Source organism: Pagrus major, chromosome 10 (assembly GCF_040436345.1).
Source record: "Pagrus major chromosome 10, Pma_NU_1.0".
NCBI lineage: Eukaryota > Metazoa > Chordata > Actinopteri > Spariformes > Sparidae > Pagrus > Pagrus major.
The window spans coordinates 18,745,154-18,768,151 of NC_133224.1; the positions used below are offsets into that span (position 1 = coordinate 18,745,154).

At 41.4% G+C, this 22,998-nt stretch overlaps 5 protein-coding genes across 6 annotated transcripts; 2 read left to right on the forward strand and 3 right to left on the reverse strand.

Annotated features, from left to right (window-relative positions):
• The first annotated feature begins 204 nt into the window (after nucleotides 1–204).
• On the forward strand, nucleotides 205–4,890 carry LOC141003737 (RNA-binding protein 4-like). Of its 2 annotated transcripts, XM_073475176.1 has the most exons (6): nucleotides 205–271; nucleotides 781–1,212; nucleotides 1,322–1,951; nucleotides 2,268–3,859; nucleotides 4,328–4,434; nucleotides 4,515–4,890. In XM_073475176.1, the coding sequence occupies exons 2-3, from the start codon at nucleotides 801–803 to the stop codon at nucleotides 1,927–1,929; spliced, it is 1,020 nt and encodes a 339-aa protein (XP_073331277.1). In that variant the 5' UTR covers nucleotides 205–271; nucleotides 781–800; the 3' UTR covers nucleotides 1,930–1,951; nucleotides 2,268–3,859; nucleotides 4,328–4,434; nucleotides 4,515–4,890. The 2 variants fall into 2 exon arrangements, with proteins under 2 accessions (XP_073331277.1, XP_073331278.1); XM_073475177.1 differs by having other exon boundaries at nucleotides 3,782–4,434.
• Nucleotides 4,891–6,662: 1,772 nt separating this feature from the next.
• On the reverse strand, nucleotides 6,663–7,853 carry tifa (TRAF interacting protein with forkhead associated domain). Its single transcript, XM_073475247.1, has 2 exons — nucleotides 7,711–7,853; nucleotides 6,663–7,599 (listed from the first exon to the last, which is right to left on the reverse strand). The coding sequence occupies exon 2, from the start codon at nucleotides 7,538–7,540 to the stop codon at nucleotides 6,956–6,958; it is 585 nt and encodes a 194-aa protein (XP_073331348.1). The 5' UTR covers nucleotides 7,541–7,599; nucleotides 7,711–7,853; the 3' UTR covers nucleotides 6,663–6,955.
• A 1,337-nt stretch (nucleotides 7,854–9,190) lies between these two features.
• rbm4.3 (RNA binding motif protein 4.3) lies at nucleotides 9,191–12,264 on the forward strand. Its single transcript, XM_073475498.1, has 4 exons — nucleotides 9,191–9,349; nucleotides 9,885–10,303; nucleotides 10,421–11,073; nucleotides 11,472–12,264. Exons 2-3 carry the CDS (start codon nucleotides 9,895–9,897, stop codon nucleotides 11,050–11,052), a joined length of 1,041 nt encoding a protein of 346 aa, XP_073331599.1. The 5' UTR covers nucleotides 9,191–9,349; nucleotides 9,885–9,894; the 3' UTR covers nucleotides 11,053–11,073; nucleotides 11,472–12,264.
• Nucleotides 12,265–16,683: 4,419 nt separating this feature from the next.
• On the reverse strand, nucleotides 16,684–18,704 carry LOC141003345 (uncharacterized). The gene is made up of 5 exons (XM_073474669.1): nucleotides 18,659–18,704; nucleotides 18,211–18,555; nucleotides 17,946–18,056; nucleotides 17,723–17,829; nucleotides 16,684–16,794 (listed from the first exon to the last, which is right to left on the reverse strand). The coding sequence occupies exons 1-5, from the start codon at nucleotides 18,702–18,704 to the stop codon at nucleotides 16,684–16,686; spliced, it is 720 nt and encodes a 239-aa protein (XP_073330770.1).
• A 1,667-nt stretch (nucleotides 18,705–20,371) lies between these two features.
• Nucleotides 20,372–21,546, reverse strand: LOC141004033 (uncharacterized). The gene is made up of 5 exons (XM_073475530.1): nucleotides 21,501–21,546; nucleotides 21,063–21,407; nucleotides 20,768–20,893; nucleotides 20,581–20,615; nucleotides 20,372–20,476 (listed from the first exon to the last, which is right to left on the reverse strand). The coding sequence occupies exons 1-5, from the start codon at nucleotides 21,544–21,546 to the stop codon at nucleotides 20,372–20,374; spliced, it is 657 nt and encodes a 218-aa protein (XP_073331631.1).
• Between the last annotated feature and the right edge of the window lie 1,452 nt (nucleotides 21,547–22,998).

A 22,998-nucleotide genomic window follows, 5' to 3' on the forward strand; every position in this document is an offset into this window, starting at 1 on the left:
AAGTAAACAGTACACAGAAACCTCATTTGGTTTTCTATGGGCTTCCACGCATTCATGATACCAACCACAGATACCAACACCGCCTTTACCCAATCACAGCCCGTACTTTTTGAGAGACACATCTATCTACCAATCAGATGTCCCCCCTCTCACTCTCACCCCGAAACAGAGGGCGGCGGTAATGCGCCAATAAGCCGGATGCCCGCCGGCGCCGTGACACAAGAAGAAGAAGGTGAGGGAGAAGACTACGTTGTGGCGCCGATCACAAGCTGTGAGTACTGCCGTCTTTGTTTTCTCTGTTCGCTTTCGTCGCTTTTATTATCAGTTTATCGTGAGTTTACACACGTCTCCAAACGCGACTACACACAGTGTCAATAGTTGAACGGAGTTTTATTTGGTTAAATCACATGAGACAAAATGGCTAACACCTCGAAGCTAATGTTAGCTTGATTCTAGCAGCTATTCAAATGATACGAGCCGGGCGAGCAGCTCTCTGACCAGGAAGTGAAAACACGGAAACTTTTTCAGCTTTAGGTTTTTAGAAGTCAGCTTTGTTTGAAGTCGTATAGTTTAAAACTATGCAAAATGAAAGGTTGATGAGAAAAAATGTAAAAGTGGCACTTTGAGATTCTGAATACCGTTTTGCGTGGGTGCTTACAGCCGCCTCGATTACAAGCTTTCTATTTCCTGATACTGACGTTATGCATTCACCATCTGCTCTCTCACTGGTTATTTTCTGTTAGTGCACACTGGGCTCATCCTGTATTTGCCCCTTTCTAGAGAACTACACTGGAGCAACAATGGTGAAGATTTTCATTGGGAACCTATCTCAGCACGCTGGGAAGGAGGAAGTGGAAGCTCTGTTCGCTCAGTATGGCACTGTGACAGAATGTGCCAAGTACAAAAACTATGCTTTTGTCCACATGGAAGATCGCAAGTCGGCCACCAAAGCTATCCGTGAGCTCTGCAATTATAAGCTGAATGGCAGGCCCATCAACGTGGAGCCCAGCAGAGGGAAGAACAGCCAGGGCCCTGTGAAGCTCCACATAGCCAACGTAGAAAAGGGCTTCGATAAAGAGCTCCGGGAGCTGTTTGAAGAGTACGGCACCGTCACCGAGTGTGCCATTGTCAAGAACTTTGCCTTTGTGCACATGCCCAATTCGGATGAGGCTATGGATGCCATACAGGGCCTGGATAACACAGAGTTTCAAGGTAAGTTGATTCTCCACTCCATGATCGAAAGGTTTGGAAGTTGTAAGGGTTTTCGTACTGTTTGTATTCAGCCTTTGACATTAGAGGGATGATGTTTTCTCTCTCTCAGGAAAGCGCATCCATGTTCAGCTCTCAAAGAGCAGACCCAGAGGGGCACCAGAGGAGGAGGACTATCCCCCTCCACCTGGCAGAGGCTATTATCCTCCTCCCTACCCAATGGAGAGGCCTGAGCCCCCCTACAGAGGCCGCATGCCTGCTTACCCTCCCCCGCCTCCGATGCCTGCTCCCCCAAGACGAGCGCCTTACCCTGACCGTGGATATGGTGAGCGAGCCAGCTATGGGATGGTTGATTACTATGAGAAATACAGAACCCGTCTCGATGGCCCGTCAGGCTACGATGACAGGCGTTCCAGTGCTATCCCTCCGCCGCCACCTCCTCCCTCAGCATTGGTTAGAGAACGTCTCACAATGGGGCACCATGACCCATACGAGCGCCGTCTGCCTCCCCCTTCTTCTTCATCCATGATGAGGGACCGCAGCCCCATCAGACGAGCCCCGCTTCCACCTGCTCCGTCAGCTGGTAATGGGTACGGATACGAGCGGTCCCGGCTCTCCCCGCTGTCCAGACCTCCGATGTATGCAGCCCCTCGTCCCAGGGACAGCTACGCAGACAGAGTGCCATTGCCACCACCACCACCTCGATATGCAGGCTATTAGGCCTACAAGAGTGTAATACAAGGTGAGAAGAGTGGGTGTTTCATTTCATCATCACAAATCACATTGATAAGTAGGCATTGAGAAAATATCTAAGAAATTTACCAAAATCAATTTTGGAGCTGTATCGATGTGTTGAGGCAGAAACCATTCGTTTGAAACCATCACCATCAGCCAGACCTCTTAATACCTGCAGGTCTAGTCCAGCCAAGTGATCAATGCATACAACAACTAAACATTGCTGATAGAATCCTAAAATATTGCTGCTCTAACATAAAAAAAATCAGCCTTTGCGCGAGTAAAACACGCTCCTTGACATGTGTGGTGTGCTCTCTTCCCAGGTTTAGAATATGACAAGATCGTCGTTGTCTGCTGATGCACGTGGCGCTATGCATCCCCCCTCGTCTATGGCGGATTGCGTTGCGTTCGCCTGAGACTTACTGGAAGATACTGTTTTGCGGACAGTCCCGTACTAAAAAAACACCCGATCCCATGTCTACAGTTCACGTATTCTTCTGAGCTGTTTATGCCTTTTTTTCCCTTCTGCTTGTTTTACTGTTCAAATCCTACAACATGTTTTGCAGAACAGGATGCTGGTTTAGGTGCTTGGTCTCTTTCAGTGTGACGCAGTGCTGTTAATGGCCACATACACTCTGCTGTTCAATCTTTTTTTAAATGGATACAGCCTCTGGGAAACTGACATAATTCATAACAAGGGAAATCATTTAAATGAAAATATATGTAGACTTTGTAAACAAAATTTGTTCACACTAAGGTTGTTGGTTGATGATGAAATGCTCATCAAAATAAGTTTAAAAGATTTTTTAGTGTTGAGGAGGCTTTAATATAATACTTGGTGTGGAAGGTTGTACAGTAATCTGAGGTTTGCGACATGTTAGCATGACAAATCAAAAGTTCCAGTGTGGTTTTGTTCTTTTTACTCTTTGTGTTATTTTTTCATGCGGAAATAGAATCCATAGCTGCACCGTTATGTATGATTTTATTTACCCTACAAGTTGCTTTTCATTTGAAGGCTTTTTAATAAAAAAATCAAACCAACAACAACGTTTTAACTGTGAAATTATTCCTCGTTGGGTAGGCCTTCTTAGACTAATGACTTGGCCGACACACTCTTCACCAGACCAGTTATATTAAGTTATACCAAGCCGTTTAACTTGTTCGCTTTCTGTTTCACTGTTCACACCCTTAAGATTTATCAGCTTGACACATGGTAGGTAATGTTTTCTCTGTCCTGTTCACTTGCGGTAATAATGTCCATAATGTAGTTCTTTGCGGAGCAACACCGAATGTTCTTTCCATTGAGATCTTGTGTTGATGCACGTTAATTAATCAGGCTTGCGATGCGAGGTAAGGAAAAACCTGATTTTGTGAAAGGTTAAATTGGTTCCTACTTAGAGAAATAAAATATCTAGCTGTCCACAAGCCCAGGAGTAAATTAAACAATGGCCAAATGAATTTGCTTTAAAATATGTTCCTGTATCTATTTCTGTGGCTCCACATGATGTTACGCTACGTTCATTCGTTGCTACATATTTCCCTGGGGGGCTGCATCTTTCCTCAATAACAGTCGTTCATTGCCTACCTTGTGTCGAGCCCTTTAGTTGTTTTCCTAGAAACAGAATAAAAATAAACTGAGCTTTGCGATGGCACGTGTTTGTTGTCCTGCGACAGTTGTTAATAGTCTGGATTTGCATTCTTCATTCCTCTGTCATTGAGTTCACGCTACACATTAGTCACACTTTCCATTATTGTCTTAACTCAACATTTATAGCTTTGTATTTGTACCAGAAATTGCATGCAGGTTTGGTATTCTTAGTATTTGTGCTCTTTGTAGGTTGTTAGACTCTATGCAGGAGATGCCAGCTCATGGTAAGTTGTCCTCCGATGATGTGCAGCATCCTGTAGAGAACAGGTAGGTGTTGTTTGAACTTTACTGCATAGCAACTCTTACCAATGCATTAGCCTGTCTCCTGCCTCCCTCTTGTGTTGTGACTCTCTTACTACAGTACAGTTTTTCAAAATCAGAAAGCATTGATTTTTATTGGGTTTTTTTAAAGCAAATTTTGCACCTTGCATCAAAATGTATTTTTATTCATCTTGCTGACCAACTTTTTCCTGTATTTTTGTTTTTAAATTAGTAAAGCATTTATTGTGAATGATTTATTATTATTCAAATTAATCATTAAACTTCTTTTAAAGTATTTTGAAGGAGTGGCTTTTATTACTTTAGGGAGTCTTGAGTAAAGTTGGTGCTCACTTTTGGGTTGCTCTTACTAATATTTGGTAATGCAACCCAGGTATGAGGTACTGGACAAGATAACATGTTTGAGTGTTTCAGTGACAAGGAGTGAGATCACTGACCCTGTCTCTCTGTCTGCAGGCCATCTCTGCTCTGGGAGCTGTAATGGCTCTTGGAGTCGCTTCTCAGGACATCTCTGAACATTACAAGCCGGGGAAAGACCGGATCAGACTGTCGTGTAGTGAGAGGTAAAGCAGTACGAGTTCACCTAACGTTTACAAAATAGTGTCTTATGGACTTCATAGTGAAGTGTCTTTTGTTTTTACAGGAAGTGGATATGTTCCTTTGGTGAAAGTTGGACCCGTGGGTTCGTGAGCCAGGGTGAATGTCCGGTCCAGAGAAAACCTGCATGGTTACATCCGTGTTTGCTGCCGACACCAAAGTAATGGATGATGTTTAATAGGGGAATATTAAGATCAATCCTACAGGTCACATCTTGGAATGATTCTTATTTACTCAAGACTTCTCAAACTTGTCAAGAGAGACTCTGCCCCACCTACGGTACAGCTGCTGAAATTGAAGTATTGCTTAAGCCATATGGTGTTGCATTTGTGACTGGACTGCAGTCCATATGGCCTGAAATGTATACTTGTAACCACTGCATGACCTTCTAAGCACAAATTAAACCCTTTGTTTCAACATTATCTGAACTTAAACCCATTTCTTAATTACTGTATACTGCTTACTTAAACCTTCTTGGTGTGCCTTTTTAAAAGATTCACAATGTTACTGACAGAATGTTAGACGCTGTTTGATAACAGAGGTTTATATATTTTCATTATTTGTAGTCTGATGTTAATCCCAGGTGGTTTATTGTGACTGTAGAAAGATGACGTTTGCCTAAGATGCCAGGGAAAGTTCTCCCAGTTTGACACAAACTTTCCTCTAGTTAGTGTAAAAGTTAAGTGGAAAATCTGAGGTGTTGCAAAATCCATGGCTTTTACTTATTCAGCTAATGTCATACCCTGCAAAAAGAGTCTGGTTTCAATACATGACGGTAGCAAACTGTTTTCACTATGAGTCAAGTCACTTGATTTATTGGAAGATTTGGCAATGTCCTTTTTCCTGATAAAAGTTGCAGATGTGCTTGTTCAGCTTTTTGAAAGTATGTTTTCTGTATTTTCTTTTTTGTAGTTACTGTGGGCTGAACAGGTACCAGTGATAGATGTAAAGATAGATGTGCTACTAAACAAGACAAAGCAATCTGTCAAGTAAATCCTCCAGAGTCAGAAGTGTCACGCACACACACACGTGCACACATGCACACACACACCCCCCATTTCCTTTTCAGAAGTTTAGTTTGCTGACTCAAGGGTTATGGTTTCCTTCAAAGCACTGGACTTGAGGGGGGTGTTGGTTAGCGTGTCATTACTGTGTTAACCAGAAATGGTTTTATAGTGTTTGCTGGACTGGTTCCACGGCCACCTCCAAGACAACGATCACATACCAAACGTTTATGACTCTTGTACTCATTCCTGAAGTCTGGGTTTAACAAGTACAATAACAATTATTGCTCTTATCCACGAGTAGATAAAGATGTTATTTTGCATTTCCTGCTCTGAAGTTCAATATAGTGGATTACGGATTCTCTGAAGGACACTGCACTTTGTTCTCAGACTTAAGAAATAGCAGTTTCTTGACTTGACCCAAACAAGATGCTCTGATTGATTACACTTTAAAAAAAAAAAATCATCTTAACATCAACACGAAATAATCTGAATCTGCAAAGTAACTAGTAAATAAATAAAGTTATCAAATAGATGTAGAGTAAAAATGTGGTATTTGGTATTAACTTATACTATACTTCATACTCCACTACATTTCAGAGGGAAATATTGCACTTTTTACTCCACTACATTATTTTAACAGCTATAAGAACATTAAAATATTAATAACACATCAATGTGCCAGTGCTAATAATCCAATTTTACATGATATTGCATTGGGGCAATGCTAACAAGTACCTCCCATGGATGTGTTGCTGCAATATTTTGGTTTGAAAGGGGAAATTGTGAAAGTTGAACTTGTGATGGACTAATTAAGTATTGTTGTAATGATTCTTGCTATAGTCAGGGGAATACTTGAATACACCTTCCACCACAGAGTGACACGGGTAGAAAATGTGAGGAACTGCTCAAGTTTCCAAGAATTTGACACCAAGGAGAGAGGTGGGAATTCTGCTTTTGTCTCAGCCTATCACTGTAATTTGAGCCCAAGCAGAAAAAAAAAGAAGTCGTTGTTATCTCAAGCAAATCTGGATAAACCTGTTTCTAAAGTGTTAGACTCTAAACCTCTCTGCTGTGTGTTCCTAGAAAAGTGCTGTATTGATGATTGCAATAAATTGTATGTTTTCCTGAACTGGTGGTCGAGCAATTGCTGGTATGCAGTATTGAATAACAACACTGATGAAAAGATGTTAACAAAAAGACAGTTTAATGTACTCAGGTTGAATATGTAGAAATAAATGGCTTTAAATAGCATTCACATCAAAGAAGGAGTTACTATATTAAGATCACAGCTTGTTTTATCTGTAGAAATGGAGTTGTAGAAATGAGGTAATAAACACAGGGCAAATTAATACAATGATTTCACATTACAATGTGGGATCTAAACATGCTTGAGCTCTAATGTAACAGCTACACAGTACTTTGTTATTGCCTTCAGATGCAAAAAAGAGACTAAAGAGTCTCACAGCGCAGTGATGGTTCATCATGAATGACACCACAGTGTCTCATCGGTCTCCAGGGGCCCATGTGCTCTCAGTTCACCTGGGAAACTGCTCATCGCACATGAGCCTGTGTCCATGACTGGTGTCATACTAGGCACACCCGTGCCTGTCTCTCTGGACGGAGGGACAGCCAGGACCTCAAGCTCCACTTCGAAGTTCCCCTTGGCCACGCCGGGCTCACGGATGATCAGCATCTCATACTCTCCGAACCGGATCAGGGCCTTATCTGGGAGGTCTGCCCTTTCCAGGTAGTCCAGTGTAGAGCTGTTCACTGACAGCTTACCCCTCTGGCTCAAGTTCTGGATGGTGAACAGCATGTCGGGGTTCTTGGGTGATCGGTAGGCGTGGAGAGCCAGCTGTTTGCGGGACACCCGGGCGTCAACCAGGGCGAGGGTGCAGGTCTGGGCGTCACGCCCCAGCCTGAGAGGGTCATCTGCTGACTGTCTGCTCCTGATCCCCAGAGGAAGCAGCCCGTAAAGGCCCTTACAACTCTGCTGAGGGTGGTAAAGCTTTATATGGAGGCAAGTTAGATCTTCCTCTGTCTCCATTGTCTGGGACACATTCATCGCGAAACAAAATCCTGCTCCACAGCCCTTGATGAAATCAGACCACCAGTGATAAAGGGCTGTCAAAACAGAAGACAAACATTAGAATCTGGTGGGATGAGGTGGTTTACCATTCAAAACAAACAGTAAAGTTATTCAGTTATTCCTACTGCTAGATGTGTGTGCCTTACCTGAATGTAGAAGTTTTTAATCAGGCGATACAGATGGTTGCTTTCACTTCCACGGAGAAGTAGACCAAATGCTGTTTGTTTTCGGCACATAGAGGGAACCGACTGACTAACGGTGCTGGTGTGAAAACAGACTCCTCCTGACTGCTCTCTGCAGCCTGTTCTCTAACACACTCTTGAGTTTCGTCACCCTCACAAGACCCAGTAAAAGCAATGCTGCGTTCAAGTGATAAAAATAGCGGTTGTTGATTGTGGATGAGGTAACTGTGGCAAACAGAAAGGAAAAGTCTGGATTTTCATTTAATTTTGTTGACATCCGGTGAGCATGGAAGGTTTGTCCAACAACTAGGAAGAAGTAAGAATTTTAGCCACAAATGTCTAGCAATTAAATTACTCTCACACAATAATACAAGTTCAGAGGACCACTGACTAAATGTACATACATTTTTAACAATGCATAATATGAAACAATTTATTCCATGCTAGATGGCTTAACTAAGAGAAATAATGAATCTGTTAGTTGATCAACAGAGAATTAATTAACAATTTCTGAATAAAAACGAATAATCATTTATCAAGCTAAATGCCAACCATGCACTGCTTAGCTTATCAAGTATGAAGATGTGCTGCCTGGTGTGTTTCAATCCTACTAAATTGAATATATTTGTTATTTAGACTGGACAATAAAAGAAATATGAAGATGCTGCCTTTGGTTTTGGGAAATTATGATACTTCTCTGATGTGTGACAGACTAATTGTTTATTGAAAATAATCAACAATTGAAACGATCAACAGATTATTAAATAATACAAAATATTACTGTTGCATGACTATTAAAATCATTGTATTGCGCGAGGAACTAGCATTATAGGATAAAAACAAAAAACTTCTCGAGACACTACTACACTTGTTCAATGTTTCCTTTTGGACTTTTCTGATGAAACATTTCATGAATGGGTTGCTGTTCTTTAATTTACGATTTTTAGTTGAGCACCTGAACGTAGCATTCCGGCACCGAAAATTCCCCGATGGTGTAACTTAACCAGGCAGGAAGTTCCCGCCTGAGTCCTGTGATTGCTGCATGCTTTCACATTCAGTACTGACCCAGTGATGTTTGCAAACAGCCCTGCCGTAAATCCGAACCGTTACTCATTGACCCAGGGAGGTTGATTAAGAGTAGTCATAACCACATTGCAGGTAAAAATGTAGTAGTGTCAGGTAACAACATGAATCGAGCAGTGTTAGAAAATAGTGACGCTATTTGAGATATTCCCAAACTTGGGACAAGAATGTACTGGAAGGGGATTTCGGACAAGCTTGGACAAAACATGCCCGGGGGCTCATTCTAATGCATGCTGTAAAACAGAAAATATGTAAAAAAGAAAAAAAAAGGGGGAAAAAAATCGAAAAACAAAAAACAAAAAACAAAGCGGGTAATCCCAATGTCAATTTACGTTATGTCCATAAAGCTGTCGCACACTCCTGGACTGTGGGGGGCGGTGTGGCTGTGATCCGCCAGGGCCCACGAAGAAGAAGGAAAACGACGCAGGCAGAAACCAAACGGAAGTCGGCCGAAGGAAAACTCTCGAAACCGGCTTCAACTGCAGCTCCAAGTCCTTTCCAGAGGCCGCCCGGTGAAAAGGTAACTTTAAATTAAAATTAACACACCGCTGTCTTCATATTTAGAGTTCCCGACATTTCACGTTCCTGGAATATCTACAAACGTTTGAGCGTTTGCTCGCCACTCTTCGCCTGTGTGCTAAGACGGACAGCCGGGCTTTGTGCAGTAGCGTGGCCTGGCTAGCAAGCTAACCGTAGCTAACAGCTAGCACTAGCGAATTTGCTAAACAAAGACCTGGAATAATGTTTTGGACTTATGTAAAAATCCATACGTTAAAGCAACACAATGGATAGAAACGCTGTATTGTTAACAAAAATTCGACAGCTCATTAAAAATGTGTGAATAAAGGCTAGTAGTGTTGCTGCAGTAGTTCAACTGACGTCAGCCATTTTGCAATGACCGGACCGGTTAATTCACCGCTGCGACTACAGTAACGTTATACTGAGAACAAATATCCAGGCTTATTTCGCTAATAAGAGTACAAATAACATTTGACATATTGTTTTTTCTCCCCTTCTCTTTGTACACGCTATTTCTCTGATTTGTCCCGAAACAGATCTTGAACAATGGTGAAGATTTTTGTAGGAAACCTCCCCCGGGAGGCAGACCAGGATGAAATCAAGGCACTCTTCACCCAGTATGGCACAGTCACAGAATGTGCCATCATCAAGAACTACGCCTTCGTCCACATGGATGACCGCAAGGCTGCTACCAAGGCCATCAAGAATCTGCACCTCCACAAGCTCCACGGCACTCCAATCAACGTGGAGGCCAGCCATGGGAAGAACCAGGGCTCAGTCAAACTGCATGTAGCAAATGTAGAAAAGGGGGCTGATGACGAGCTCCGTGCTCTCTTTGAAGAGTATGGCACAGTTACAGAGTGTGCTGTTGTCAAGAATTTTGCTTTTGTACACATGTCCAACTCAGACGAGGCCATGGATGCCATCAAGGGACTGGACAACACTGAGTTTCAAGGTAAAGGAAAAAGTAATTTTGTAAAGGAAGTACAGATGAAGGTGTCACCTGTCACGTTTTAAACCTAAATATTTAATTTGTATTTTCTGTATCCTTACATATATTTTTTTAACTTAGGTAAACGCATCCATGTCCAGATTTCCAAAAGCCGCCCCAGACATGATGAACGGGATGACTATCCTCCACCTCCCCCAGACAGGGGTGGCTATTGGCCCCCGCGCTATCCAGGAGAGCGGCACGAGCCTCCCCCACCCAGCTACATGAGAGGCCGCCTCAGCCATATACCCCCAGGTTACCCTGCCCCCCCTCTGCCACCTCCTCCCCCTAGACGAGCTGTTTATCCTGACCGTCCTTATGAGGGCGAGAGGGACAGGTATGGCGTGGTAGATTACTATGAGAAGTACAGGGCACGCCCATATGGCATGGCCTCCTACGAGGACCAACGTGCCGGCGCTCCTCCTCCTCCCCCTCCCCCATCAGCCGTTGTCCGAGACCGTCTTATGACTTCGTCGCTTGACCTGTACGAGCGTCGACCCCTCCCACCTCCTCCGTCCTCGTACTACGCCAGAGATCGCAGTCCCCTCAGAAGAGCGCCTAGCACGCCAATGCCCCCTGCCAGCAATGGCTACTCCTACGAGCGCTCCCGACTCTCTCCGGTATCCCGGGTCCCGGCTTACGGAGTTCCACGTGCCAGGGACCCCTACGCAGACCGACTGCCTCCGCCACCGCCTGCACGCTACGCTTATTAAGCAAGGCCTGGGCATGTGAAGGTGAGAATAGGTCTGAGATAGACTGGTGTTCATATCTTTTCTAAAATTACCTTTCGTCCCTGTAAAGGCAGAGGCAGCTTGTGACTTGTTCTTCACCGTCCAGAGCTTGTGTGGAAAAGCAGGTCTAAAAAAGCATGCGTACGAGGTGCTGTTCAATAAGCTGTTAACTCGTTGTTAATACACGTCTGTGCACTAACTTGGATTTCAGCTGTCATCAGTTGTAAGAGTGTGCCATAATCTGATAAAGACAAACTAATGAGTCTGGGATCTCTGACTACAGAACGGAACTCAAGATGCAGACCTCGAACTAAAGACAACATGTAGATACCTAAGATGGAACAGCGTGCTTGTTTTTACAGTTGCAGACAGTTCATTTGTGTCATTTGCTCTTTTTCCAGGATCGTCGTCCGACTGCGTCGCCGCTCGCCGCCTCCTGATGCACGTGACACTATCCTCTTCCTGTCTGTGGCTGAGCGCGTTGCGTTCCCCTACGATGTTCACAGGAGGACGTTAATTGCCGACGTCCACGTCTGTTTTTGCTTTATTTTGGGACAATTTTTACACTCGAATTTTTTTCCCCTTATTGTTTGTTATTGTGCTGTAGTATTTTTAATGCTTGACGTCTGAGTTAGGCGTTTCCTTTTTTTAATTTGTACTTTTACGTTGAATAATTAGTGTTCTGATGTTGTGTGTGACCTGTAGACCGCTGAATAATTTCAGCATAAGTTTCTAGGCGATACTTGTGACTGTAGATTTAACTGAACTAAGTCATGCTTGGTATTAAATCCAATCTGCACGTTGGTTCCATCATGTTAAGCTTTTTCATCGACAACCAAACCTCCATGTGGCGTTGCTGTGAAAATTAAAACTTCTAGGGCGTAAGGGGTTTGATTAATGTATAAAGTAACTGTTAATAGGACAGTTACCGCAAATCGCTCACATGTACCTATCCATTGTCGAACTTGTTTTTAATAAACGGAGTTGTGCAGTTATGATGTTCAGAGATTTGCTCAAAATAATGCCCAGCGCTAAAGCACTTCATCAGTGTAACCGCTTGAATTAACTCGAACACTGTGCAAGGACCTTTCGAAAAAAAATAACCAGCTCCTACATTTAATGAGCATTAATGATGAAATCACGTCCAGCAAACTTGTTAAAATCGTCACGTTGATTAAAGAAATATCTCCTCTGGTCTTGTCTGAAATGCCAAGTTTTCATCTTCAGCGTACCCTGTAGCTTGTCCCTTTCAGTGCCAACTGAGTCTCCACTTTAGAGCTTGGGTGTAACACTCCAGCCAGAGTCAACCTGGTGAGATTTCATAGCTGAGACTAGTTTACCATGAGTCTGTGGGGAGATGACCTCAAAGGATGCTGGAAACCTTCAGAGTCAACAGGTAAGTGAAAGGGTTTAAGAACCACTGAAGTAAAAAGTAAAGCAGACAGCATATGCTCACATTGAACTTTTATGGATAAAAGTTTAGTGGTCATTTACTACAGAGGTTTGTAGTAAGATTGATCATTTATAGACACTGCAGTAGTGGCTAGTTAAGTGTTTTTTCTTTTACTCATTACCTGTACACAGAACTATCCATTCTGCTATAAATCTGCTACTCTATTCCCAGTGTTTGCTGGGAAATAATTCAAAATGTAGTCCCTTTTCAGGAACTCCAAGCAAATAGAATACTGACTACGGTCTCCAAATCCTGCTGGATCTGGGGACCATAGTTGGCTTCGGGTAAATGTTTTTAAGTGTGGAAATTTGGAAAAGCATTCAATAAAGCTTGGTTTGGTTCAGCTGGACAAGGGTTAATATTTTGACTGAATGGACTAGGAAGAAAATCCATTTCTTGCAGACATTTTTAAACCCTTGTAAAACATGAAGTCAATTAACAATGAAACAATGAACTTGCTATAGTAACTGATTTTACACAGAATTTTGATGAAGGGACAACTTGCAGTACTTTGCTTTGTATTGCTATTTTGTAAATCTGACCTGCATGAATAAAATGTTTAAAACATAAACATGGACTCTGTGTTAGTAATATATTGCCATTAAAACTGTAGATGTATTTTACCAAGTAAAAGTGTCACTGTTATGGCTTCCTTTTAGAAAAGTTGCTCAAGTTTTAAAAACATGTCTAACTTGGTGTTTGGATGGGAAATGATTTTATCAGAGGTATGCTTCCTCAGGGTCAGGCTACAACATAATACAATACAAATGAGCCACTGATACATCTACAGTTATAATTTGAAGTGGATGTAGTTAAATCATTTTATGGGTGATACTGAAACCAAAAGAATACTTTTTGTCCCCTTACTTTGGCCAGTATAAACACATTTTCTACAAAACCTTTATTTCAGCAAAAATATTTATAACAAGCAGCTGTACAAGAGCATGCATGGGAAACAGTTAAAAGTGCATCTTGGTCTGGCTTGTGTGCATTAGTTTAGGAAAGGAGTGAATAAAAGGTAACACTATACTTAATTATACTGCACTATTAGCAGATTATCTTAGTACTATTTCTCTTTTAAACACGGCCAAAGCTTAAGTTAACAACATTACTGAGTAGTGTTATATCTTCATAATAATAAGCCAAGAGAAAGATATAGATGTACCACCAGACTTCAGAGCAGCTTATTTCCTCAGGTTGTGAGAAATAGGAATGGAAAAAACTTATTGCTGATGGTTTTGTTTGTGTATACATGTATCAGTACTAAATTAAGACTGCTTCATAACAAGTTAAGACTTACTTGTACTATGTAAAAACATTTTTCAAGGGATGTGACTCTAAAAATCAATAGGTCTTTATTGTGTGTGGGTATGATGCAGAGAACTAAAGGCTCCTGTGGTTGTAACTTCAAATTAAGCCGTCACTGACAGCTTTGTTTATCACCACAATGGAAATAACAAACATGGCATCGATACTTGCATATTGCATGCCCACTGTTGCATGCATGCACATATCTGTGCTCAGACCACACTGTGCTTCCTGCCAGAGAATAAATCTGAACCCTACTCACTCCTCCGCTGCTGTTAACCATATAAAACTCTACAAGAGAATCTGGACAGTCATCAGTGGCTTCAGAAGAGGCACACAAAATAAGATGGATTTTGCTGATAGAAGAAAAAAAGTCAGTTTATCATAGATAAAATATCTTTATTACAAAAATTGAGGTTTTGACAATGGTGGCAGCTTCTCCCATACACCAATTGCACATTCACAAATGAATATGATAAAGCAACAGTTCCACTCAGAGTTGTGGTTTCAGCTGCTCCCTGTGTACAGCATATCAAGTGGCCGCAAACACAACATTTGTCTTCAGCTCTCTCTGATGCAGGCCTGCAGTGTCTCACTGTCTTTGGAAGGATACAGGGTTTTTTTGTATTATACATTTTGAGCTTCATATAACACTGAGACAAGTGTCAGTTCAACAGTTTATTAATTGCATTGGGCAAAAAGTCAGTTTGGGATTAGCCCCTTGTATTACACAACTTTAAAGATGAATAAGCGAATAAAACTAGAGACGGATTCAGTAACTCTCAAAAGTAGCCTACCTGTCTGAAGTATCCTGATTTTGACAGCAGGACCAATGGTGACCACTATGAGAGAAATAGACGCCAAGGATCCGACTATTCAGATTTGACCTCCCACAACAAAGACACTCATGAAGAATTGACACTAAACAACACAGGTATTCTTTAACATGTTCTTGTTAAACCTAATATTCCAGCATTTATTTCAAGGGTAACTGATCTAATAAGGAAGCTGAGTTAAAGCTTTTATTAAACCCAATCTTAAATAATGTGTCCAGCTTATTACTGAAGGAGCTGCTAACATTGAACTTTGTCTCTGCCCTGACATTACATGTAACATCCATTCAGTCGTTGCTCAAATTATGCAACTAGTGCGTTAAAACAGTGCACACGGATGAAGTTATTAAGCACTTATAACTTTCGACAATGGCTTAAATTTGTGATGTTGATGACGGTAACGTGCGACCCCCCCCCCCCTTTTTTTCAGCCTATTCCATTATTCATCATGATCAGGGGTTTTCTGCTCATGATCAATTCCTCCAAACACAGATTGTCACTGCAGGGTCCACAAGAAACCAAACCAAAATAGCAAAGCAGCTGTCAAAAGACTTCATACAGGCATCTTTGTTTCATAATGGAGGCTTGATAAGTTGCTTGAAGTTCCACATTATGCTAATTTTCAGGTTTCTACTTTTATTTCTGGTGCCTACTGAAAAATGTTTACGTGCTTTAATGTTCAAAACACATTTTGTTCACCCTTACTTTCCATTGCTGCAGCACCTCGATTCACCCTCTGTTCTAATGCTCTGTTTTAGTGCCTGTCTCTTAAGGCCAACCTGCTCTGACTGGTCAGCTCTCACAGGCCTGAGCCTACTCCAAAGTATTTATATACTGTAGCATCTGTAAAATCGGTTAAATGTTGCTACCAGGCCATTATAAGGTGGTTTAAAAAGTGGATGTTGTCGGGCAATCTGGGAAATATGAAGACATGCTTAAAGCTTTACATTTGATCTGTGTCTGACCTGATCTGGGATCCTTCATGTAGCTGCAGACACACTTGCATTGAGTTCATATCACAGAGGGTATTTGATGGCATCTGTCAACATCTGCAGCCTGTAGACTGGATGGTTTCATGTGAGGGTGTGCAGCATCTTTTCACAAGTTTTAGTGGTTGACACCTCTCTCGTGAGACAGATCACACCCGTACCATTACTGTAACCATTAACTGTATGTTCCCCAAAGCTTCTACACTTATATATATATGAGGCTGATGTCATGTGACAGGAAACCACTGTTCACTGCTTCTGTTTTTACTCCAACAGAGCTTTGACTTTAACAGGCCACATGATTTTAACCTCAGTCGTGATCAGACCTCACTGTGCCGTCTCTTCCTGTCAAACAAGTGATGAGTTGCTGATGTTTAGTCACTTTTTATAGCCTGGTCGTGCGTATTTTATTCTCAGATTGAAATGTAAGGCAGTAAAAAGTATGACACAAACGACAAAATAAAGAAGCAAGAACAAGATAACAAAAAAGGAACATGAACATTTTCCTCTGCAATGTCACAAAATAGAATTCTTATGAGAACCTGATAGTAACTTTGATGCTATTGGTGATGGTTTAAAGTGATGGTGCACCCACCAACTACACTAAAACATCAGTCTATCTTTGAGATGCAGTTCCATGTCTGGTGGCTGATTAAATTGCAGTCTGGACGCTGAATAAATTGCAGTCACCTTCTGTTGCAGGCCTGTGGTTTCTTTTTGACGTCAGATGAAAAGTCACTACTGCATAGTTCGGGTCATCTGAGCTCTGTGAAAGACAGCACGTCCAGTCAGTCATTTCACTTAGCTGAGTGCGTGAGAAGACAAAATCATTAACCGACAAATGACTCATAGTGATTGTGCTGAAATACAAAGATTTAACAGTGAAACTACATAAACTTCACCTTTGTCTGTTGTGGATTCTGTTCCTCCTGTTCATCAGGAGCTAAATGACAGAAACAAGATGTCTGGTCAGTTGACACGGTTTTAAATATTGCTGTTAATGCATTATATTTAACAGGAAGTCACTGGTTCATATAGACATGTCACAGCCACACGACCACTGAGATTTGATCCTCACTTGTTTAGGGCTTCCTAGGCTTGGTTTGCCTGCGCATAAGTTGGAACTGCGTTTGGCTTTAGGCTAGAGGTGAAAGAAAGTGAGCTTACCCATCATTTCTCTGCTGACCTGATCGACCCAGCCAGTTTCAGTGTTGGCAATCCAACAACAAACAGTTCATTCCTAGATATTTACACGCAGACAGTAACTTTAACCAAACACTTAGCAGTGAAAAAATAGTGGACAGAACGGACAGTATACTATACTCTACGTATCAGCAAGATAGTGAGGAACATCTTTTACCCATCTCCTCTCTATATATTGACCTGATGCAAAATTTCTTCCCCAAAACTATAAAGTGCACCTTTCATTTTTTAAGAAAGTGAAAATATATGACCATAATAATCTAATTTTGCCTAAATAATAAATAACAATAATATTAATAATAATAACAACTTTATTTATAGAGCACCTTTCAAAACAGCGTTGCTTAACAGTCAGGCCATACATACACATACAGGCATACACACATAAAACACAGACATTTACATATACTGTATAAACACTGATCAGCCACAGCATCAAAACCACCGACAGATGAAGTGAACCTCACCGGCCACTCCAGCAAGGCTCTGGTCCTGGTCATGGCACCCAAGGGGGCGCCACCCAACAACCACCCAAACACTGGTGTCGGGGCAACGGCCCCCCAGCTGGACAACGCACCCCGATACACCACAGAAAATACTCAGACACTGATTTTAAGACAGTGAAAAGAATAAAAATAAGTATATCTTAATAATAATGAATAATTAGAGAGATAAAGCAATGGAGCAAAGGAAAGAAGGACTAATAGAATTGGGAAAACGGGTGTCTACATACAAGAGCAGCTCATTAGAAGTGGGTTTTAAGAAGTGATTTAAAAGAAGTTACTGATTCTGTGGGCGTTATCTCCTCAGGTCGGTTGTCTGTTTATTTCTGCTGTAAAGTTGGGCATTTTTACATGGGCACTTACAGGGGTTTCTGGAGACAGACTCAAGTGGCCATTCGAGGAGCTGCAATTTTTGGTTCCTTCCTCACTGGCTTTGTTTCTCAGCCCCGGAGGCTGCTGCTCGTCTCCTCCTTTGAAAGTCACACTGGTGTTTCCATTAGGTAAGCTCACCCCCCTAACCTGACAGCCATACAGGACAGCAAATAGGTAGACGGTGTGAAAATACAATAAAATGAATTCCAATTACCTTTCTGAAGCTTTCTGATTTTAACAGCCAGACAAATGACGACCATCATGAGGAAAACAGTCAGACCGCCCAGGATCGCACTCGTCAGCCCTGTTGTTCCATCAAACACTTCTACAAGAAAGATCACTACATCAGACATTTATCTCTCGTGACTTCAGATCTGATTCATATTTAAATGGACATTAAATAATTAAAACAAATTAAACAAAACAAGCACCAAATAAGCCATATCTCTCAGAAGAGAGACACTTTACAACAATCTTACCTTGAACCTCTAAATACGTTGCACTGACAATAAGTGGGGCTCTGGCCACAGTGTATCCACAGAAATACAGTCCAGAGTCAGAAGAGTCCACTTGTTTGATTTTGAGAAACAGAATGGAGATGTTGGAGCTCATTTCAAATTTTCCACTTTGAAATCCATCACAGAGTGTTGCAGGTTCTGTAACCTTGAACATGTGGGAAATACAGCAGGGCAGGCTTCTCTTGACCACTCTGAACCAGATTATCTGAGTGGGAGAACTTGAAAAGTTGGAGCACAGCAGAGAAACATCATCACCAGTCTGAACCTCCACAGTCTGAGAGTCAGAGACGGAGACAGAGATCCAGCCTGAAACAAACAGCAGAGAGATTCATCACTTAGCCGACAGCTAAAACAGCAGGAAAGTAATCAATGGCTTTAATAATAGTAGTTTAATAGTTTTAGTACTTACTGAGGCTGCAGAGAAGTAAAGCTGTCATCCCGGTGAGGTTCTTCATTGTGCCTATGGTCATGTCACTGAGATCTTGTCAAGGGGTTTGAAGAGGCGGAGCTGAAGGCCAAACTTCCTGTAGATAACACCTCAGCCATGATACAGATACCTCACACACAGACAGCTATGTTTGTTACCACAGTGGAACAAAGGGAAGGTGGAGCTCATACAACACATTTTATTTTTAATTCAGACATGTAGCATACATTTCCCACACATGCATGATATAGTAGAGCATTATATTTTCAGTATAAATATTTCAGATGTTGTCAACTGGACAAAAAAGCTTCAAGTAAACAGACCACATCGTTTTTACCTCAGTTATATTGAGGCAACAGTGTGCCGTCTCCACTTATTTCTGAGGTGATCAGAGTCCAGATTCAAATAACCGTCAGACAACTCTCCCATATAGGACTGCACAAACATAGTAAGATGATATCTAAAATGGATGCAAACAATATGCAATATAATAAATATATAACCATGAGTTAAGACCATACAAAAATCATTTGAAAATATGGATTTTCAATGTCTTTCTAAATGATGCTCTTCATCATTTGCTAAAGAACAAATAATTAGTCTGATCAACAATGAGGATGATGTATTGGCTAATCATTTTAACATAACAATGCAAGGATGTGCAAAAGCAACAAAAACAGAATCAAATCACCCACACAAAGCACACATCTATCTAAATGAAAAAGAGAGTGGACCTGTTGTTGTATTTTTAAAATTGTTCATTTAAGTTCTATTACAGGGTGAAACATGATCAAAAGAGTTGTACATAGTGGAAATGGGGCCAAGTTCTATGGATCAAAAATGCTGTACCTCTATTCACCCTCTGTCTGAGTATAATATAGATAGAATATAGAATATAGATTCTGTGCGTTTCTCTGTGGATTAAACGTTTTGATAATTTCAAAGTATTTACACAGCACCTAGACCTGCTTTATGATTGAAAAAAGAAACAATATTGGGCCTTTAAAATAGGTTAAAAGTTGCTACCAGGTGATAAGTTGGTTTAAAACATGGATGTTGAGGGGCAGGCTGGCAAATATGAAATCATGCTTGAATTAAACTTCACATTTGATCTGTGTCTGACCTGATCTTAGATCCTCCATGTAGGTGCAGACACACTTGCATTGAGTTCATATCACAGTGGAGATGGATGGTATCTGTCATACACAGCCTGTAGACTGGATGATGTGAGAGTGTGCAGCATCTTTTCACAAGTCTTAGAAGTTGACACCTCCCTTGTGATACAGATCACAACCGTACCATTACTGTAAACGTTTACTGTATGTTCCCTGAGGCTGATCTCAGATGACAGTAAACCCCTGTTCACTGCTTCTTTACTGATTTTACTCTGACAGAGCTGTTATCTAACTGGCCACATGATTTTCACCTCAGTCTTGATCAGACCTCACTGTGTCTCTTCCTATCCTGTTAGTTTTTAAAGTCACTCACTTAAACTCATTTTTATGGTTGAAACAACTGTTGCTGATAGTCATCAGTTTGTTTAACTAATTCCTCTTTTATCAAACTCCAATCATGTGCTTCTGCTCCCAGATTGAAGTAAGAAAGGCAAAACGCAAGAAATAAAGAAGCTGACCAAAAAATAAAAATAAAATCAGCCTGAGCACTTGCATCTGCAGTTTCAGGTGCTTCCTGGGTCTATCTCGTCGCTGAATAAATAGCAGTCTCTACTTCTGTTTCAGACCTCCGGTGTGATTTTTTTGGTCGAAATGTCACTGCAACATAGTTCAGTTCAGCTGGGCTCTGTGAATGAAAGTATTTTCAGTCACTCATCTCACTTAGCGGACAAAGGACTTGAAGCCATTGTGCTGAAATACAAAGATTTTAAAATTAAACTTAAACTTCACCTCTGTTTGCTGTGGAATCTGTCCTTCAGCAAGAGCTAGAAATGACGGCGACAAAATGTTTAGTTAGTTGACACTGTTTTAAATATTGCTGTTGATGCATTTTATGGAATGGGAAGTTGTGGATTTGTCTGTCACATAGACAACTTTAAAAAAGAGGCTGTGAAAAATACAACAAAACTCCAATTACCTTTCTGAAGCTGTTTGATTTTAACAACCAGACAAATGACGACCATCATGAGGAAAACAGTCAGACAGCCCAGGAGCACACTGATCAGCTCTGTTGTTCCACCAAACACTTCGACAAGAAAGATCACTAAATTAGACATTTATCTCTCGTGACTTCAGATCTGATTCATATTTAAATGGACACAAATTACATTTTTGTAAAAGAAGAGAATTTAAAAAGCTGAACCATCTGATGAATCTAAAATCTTACACTTAGGTCACCAAAACCAAATGTTACATTGTTACAGCAATCTTACCTTGAACCTGTAAATACGTTGAATGGACAATAAGTGGGGCTCCGCTAAAATAATATCCACAGAAATACAGTCCAGAGTCAGACGAGTCTGCTTGTTTGATTTTGAGAAACAGAGTGGAGATGTTGGTGCTCATTTCAAATTTTCCACTTTGAAATCCATCGCAGAGTTTCGCAGGTTCAGTAACTCTGAACATGTGGGAAACACAGCGGGGCTGGCTTCTCTTGACCACTCTGAACCAGATTATCTGAGTGGGAGCACTTGAAAAGTTGGAGCACAGCAGAGTGACTTCTTGACCAGACTGAACCTCCACAGTCTGAGACTCAGAACCTGAGACAGAGATCCAGCCTGAAACAAACAGCAGAGAGTCATCATTTAGCTGACAGGGGATCATTGGCTTCATAGGATTTAGCAGTACAGTAATTCATTACCAGTACTTACTGAGGCTGCAGAGAAGTAAAGCTGCGATCACAGTGGAGTTCCTCATTGTGCGTATGATTGTGTCACTGTGATGGTGCTTTATATAACACTGGGCTCCTGTCAGGGTGTTTGAAGAGGCGGAGTGTGTGTGTGTGAAGATTTACATTATTCAAGCACTTTGGAGCTGCTGGTTGACCACCACGTGTTGGCTGATTGCCTGTTTTAAAAGCAAAATTGTGTCACTTCATCTTGTCCTGTATGAGAACGTGACCCCAACTCTAAACAAAAGGGCCAAATCATGGAAACCACAATGAGCGTCCATGTTTTGGGGGGATTTTCTTGAAGTTTATGTTCCTGATCATGTTGTAAATATGTTCACACTGCAACAAGAAAGAACAATTACCGCAGCCATGTTCAATTAAACAAGTGTGAGTGTTTTCTTTTGTTGTTGTTTTATTTAAGTTGTGAAATTTACAGCAAATATAGTGTACACTGTGTACGCTACTTAAAACAGTGACTGTATATTGGCATTATCACCAGTACTTTATGATAATTGTTTGTCCTTCTCTGTCTGCTGCAGCTTCATGTTTCTGCTTGTACAGTTTTAATTAGGCTAATCTACTCTATAACTATCCAGATGCACTCGGGACATTTTTGCAGAAGCCTCCAACAGCTACCGGGGAAGAGCCCTCTACTCTGCTATCTACACCACTCTCTGAAGCATGTAGCATGTCAAACTCCTAATCTCGCCGAGGGCACCAAAATGGCTAGAGCCGGCCCTGATCAACCTACATCTTCTCACACTTTTAGGAGAGATGTATTTTTAGAGAATCGGAAGTTTGTTTGCATTATGAAGCATTCTTGCTCTTGTGGAACATGAGGGCCTTTGCTGTGTGCGTTTGATTCAGAGCGCTGCAGACCTCAATCATGATACAGACACAGAAAGCTCACGGAAGTCTGTCACCACAGTGCAACAATGTGGGTGTCGTATACATTTGTATTCTTCATTGCAAATACATAAACCATTTGATACATTATGTATTTAACTCAGACTTGTAGCATACTGCAATGATCAAATGTATGTCTTCATCCGTGGTGCGTTCACCAACACGAGACATCGACTATCACATCTACCAATGCAATTATTGTGAGTTGTGTTTTGTGGCTGTTGCTCACACTGTGAGAGCAGCAGCATGCAGCTGACTGCCCGTCATCTTGTGGTTGAGACTTCTCTTACAGGCTGCCACAGACAGTACTGAAAATCTCACGCTAGATTTAACATGTGATATATTGTTATAGACTACACAAATGTGTTTGAGCTAGTTAAAACGGCCCACTTCTCAGCCAGTAGCAATGTTAAAATGCCTCACTGTGTAAGTACATTGTGCTGAGGATAACACAGATGGTCATTTCCACCCAGAGTTGCAGTTCCAGTTGTGTCCTGAGTTTCACTGGTGGCAGCAGACTCAACATTTAGCACCAGCTCTCCCCCTCTCTCTGTAACACACCCCTGTTTTTT

What these genes read in the sequence shown, in the direction of transcription:
- LOC141003345 (XM_073474669.1), bottom strand. Translation starts at nt 18,704, where the DNA reads ATGAAGAACCTCACCGGGATGACAGCTTTACTTCTCTGCAGCCTCA. An exon ending in TTTACTTCTCTGCAGCCTCA is followed by an intron (nt 18,556 to 18,658) that starts GTAAGTACTAAA and finishes TGTTTGTTTCAG; the next exon opens with GCTGGATCTCTGTCTCCGTC. An exon ending in AACGTATTTAGAGGTTCAAG is followed by an intron (nt 18,057 to 18,210) that starts GTAAGATTGTTG and finishes TCTTTCTTGTAG; the next exon opens with AAGTGTTTGATGGAACAACA.
- tifa (XM_073475247.1), bottom strand. Translation starts at nt 7,540, where the DNA reads ATGAATGTGTCCCAGACAATGGAGACAGAGGAAGATCTAACTTGCCTC.
- LOC141004033 (XM_073475530.1), bottom strand. Translation starts at nt 21,546, where the DNA reads ATGAGGAACTCCACTGTGATCGCAGCTTTACTTCTCTGCAGCCTCA. An exon ending in AACGTATTTACAGGTTCAAG is followed by an intron (nt 20,894 to 21,062) that starts GTAAGATTGCTG and finishes TGTCTAATTTAG; the next exon opens with TGATCTTTCTTGTCGAAGTG. An exon ending in AGATTCCACAGCAAACAGAG is followed by an intron (nt 20,477 to 20,580) that starts GTGAAGTTTAAG and finishes TTTCATTCACAG; the next exon opens with AGCCCAGCTGAACTGAACTA.
- LOC141003737 (XM_073475176.1), top strand. Translation starts at nt 801, where the DNA reads ATGGTGAAGATTTTCATTGGGAACCTATCTCAGCACGCTGGGAAGGAG. An exon ending in GGATAACACAGAGTTTCAAG is followed by an intron (nt 1,213 to 1,321) that starts GTAAGTTGATTC and finishes TCTCTCTCTCAG; the next exon opens with GAAAGCGCATCCATGTTCAG.
- rbm4.3 (XM_073475498.1), top strand. Translation starts at nt 9,895, where the DNA reads ATGGTGAAGATTTTTGTAGGAAACCTCCCCCGGGAGGCAGACCAGGAT. An exon ending in GGACAACACTGAGTTTCAAG is followed by an intron (nt 10,304 to 10,420) that starts GTAAAGGAAAAA and finishes TTTTTAACTTAG; the next exon opens with GTAAACGCATCCATGTCCAG.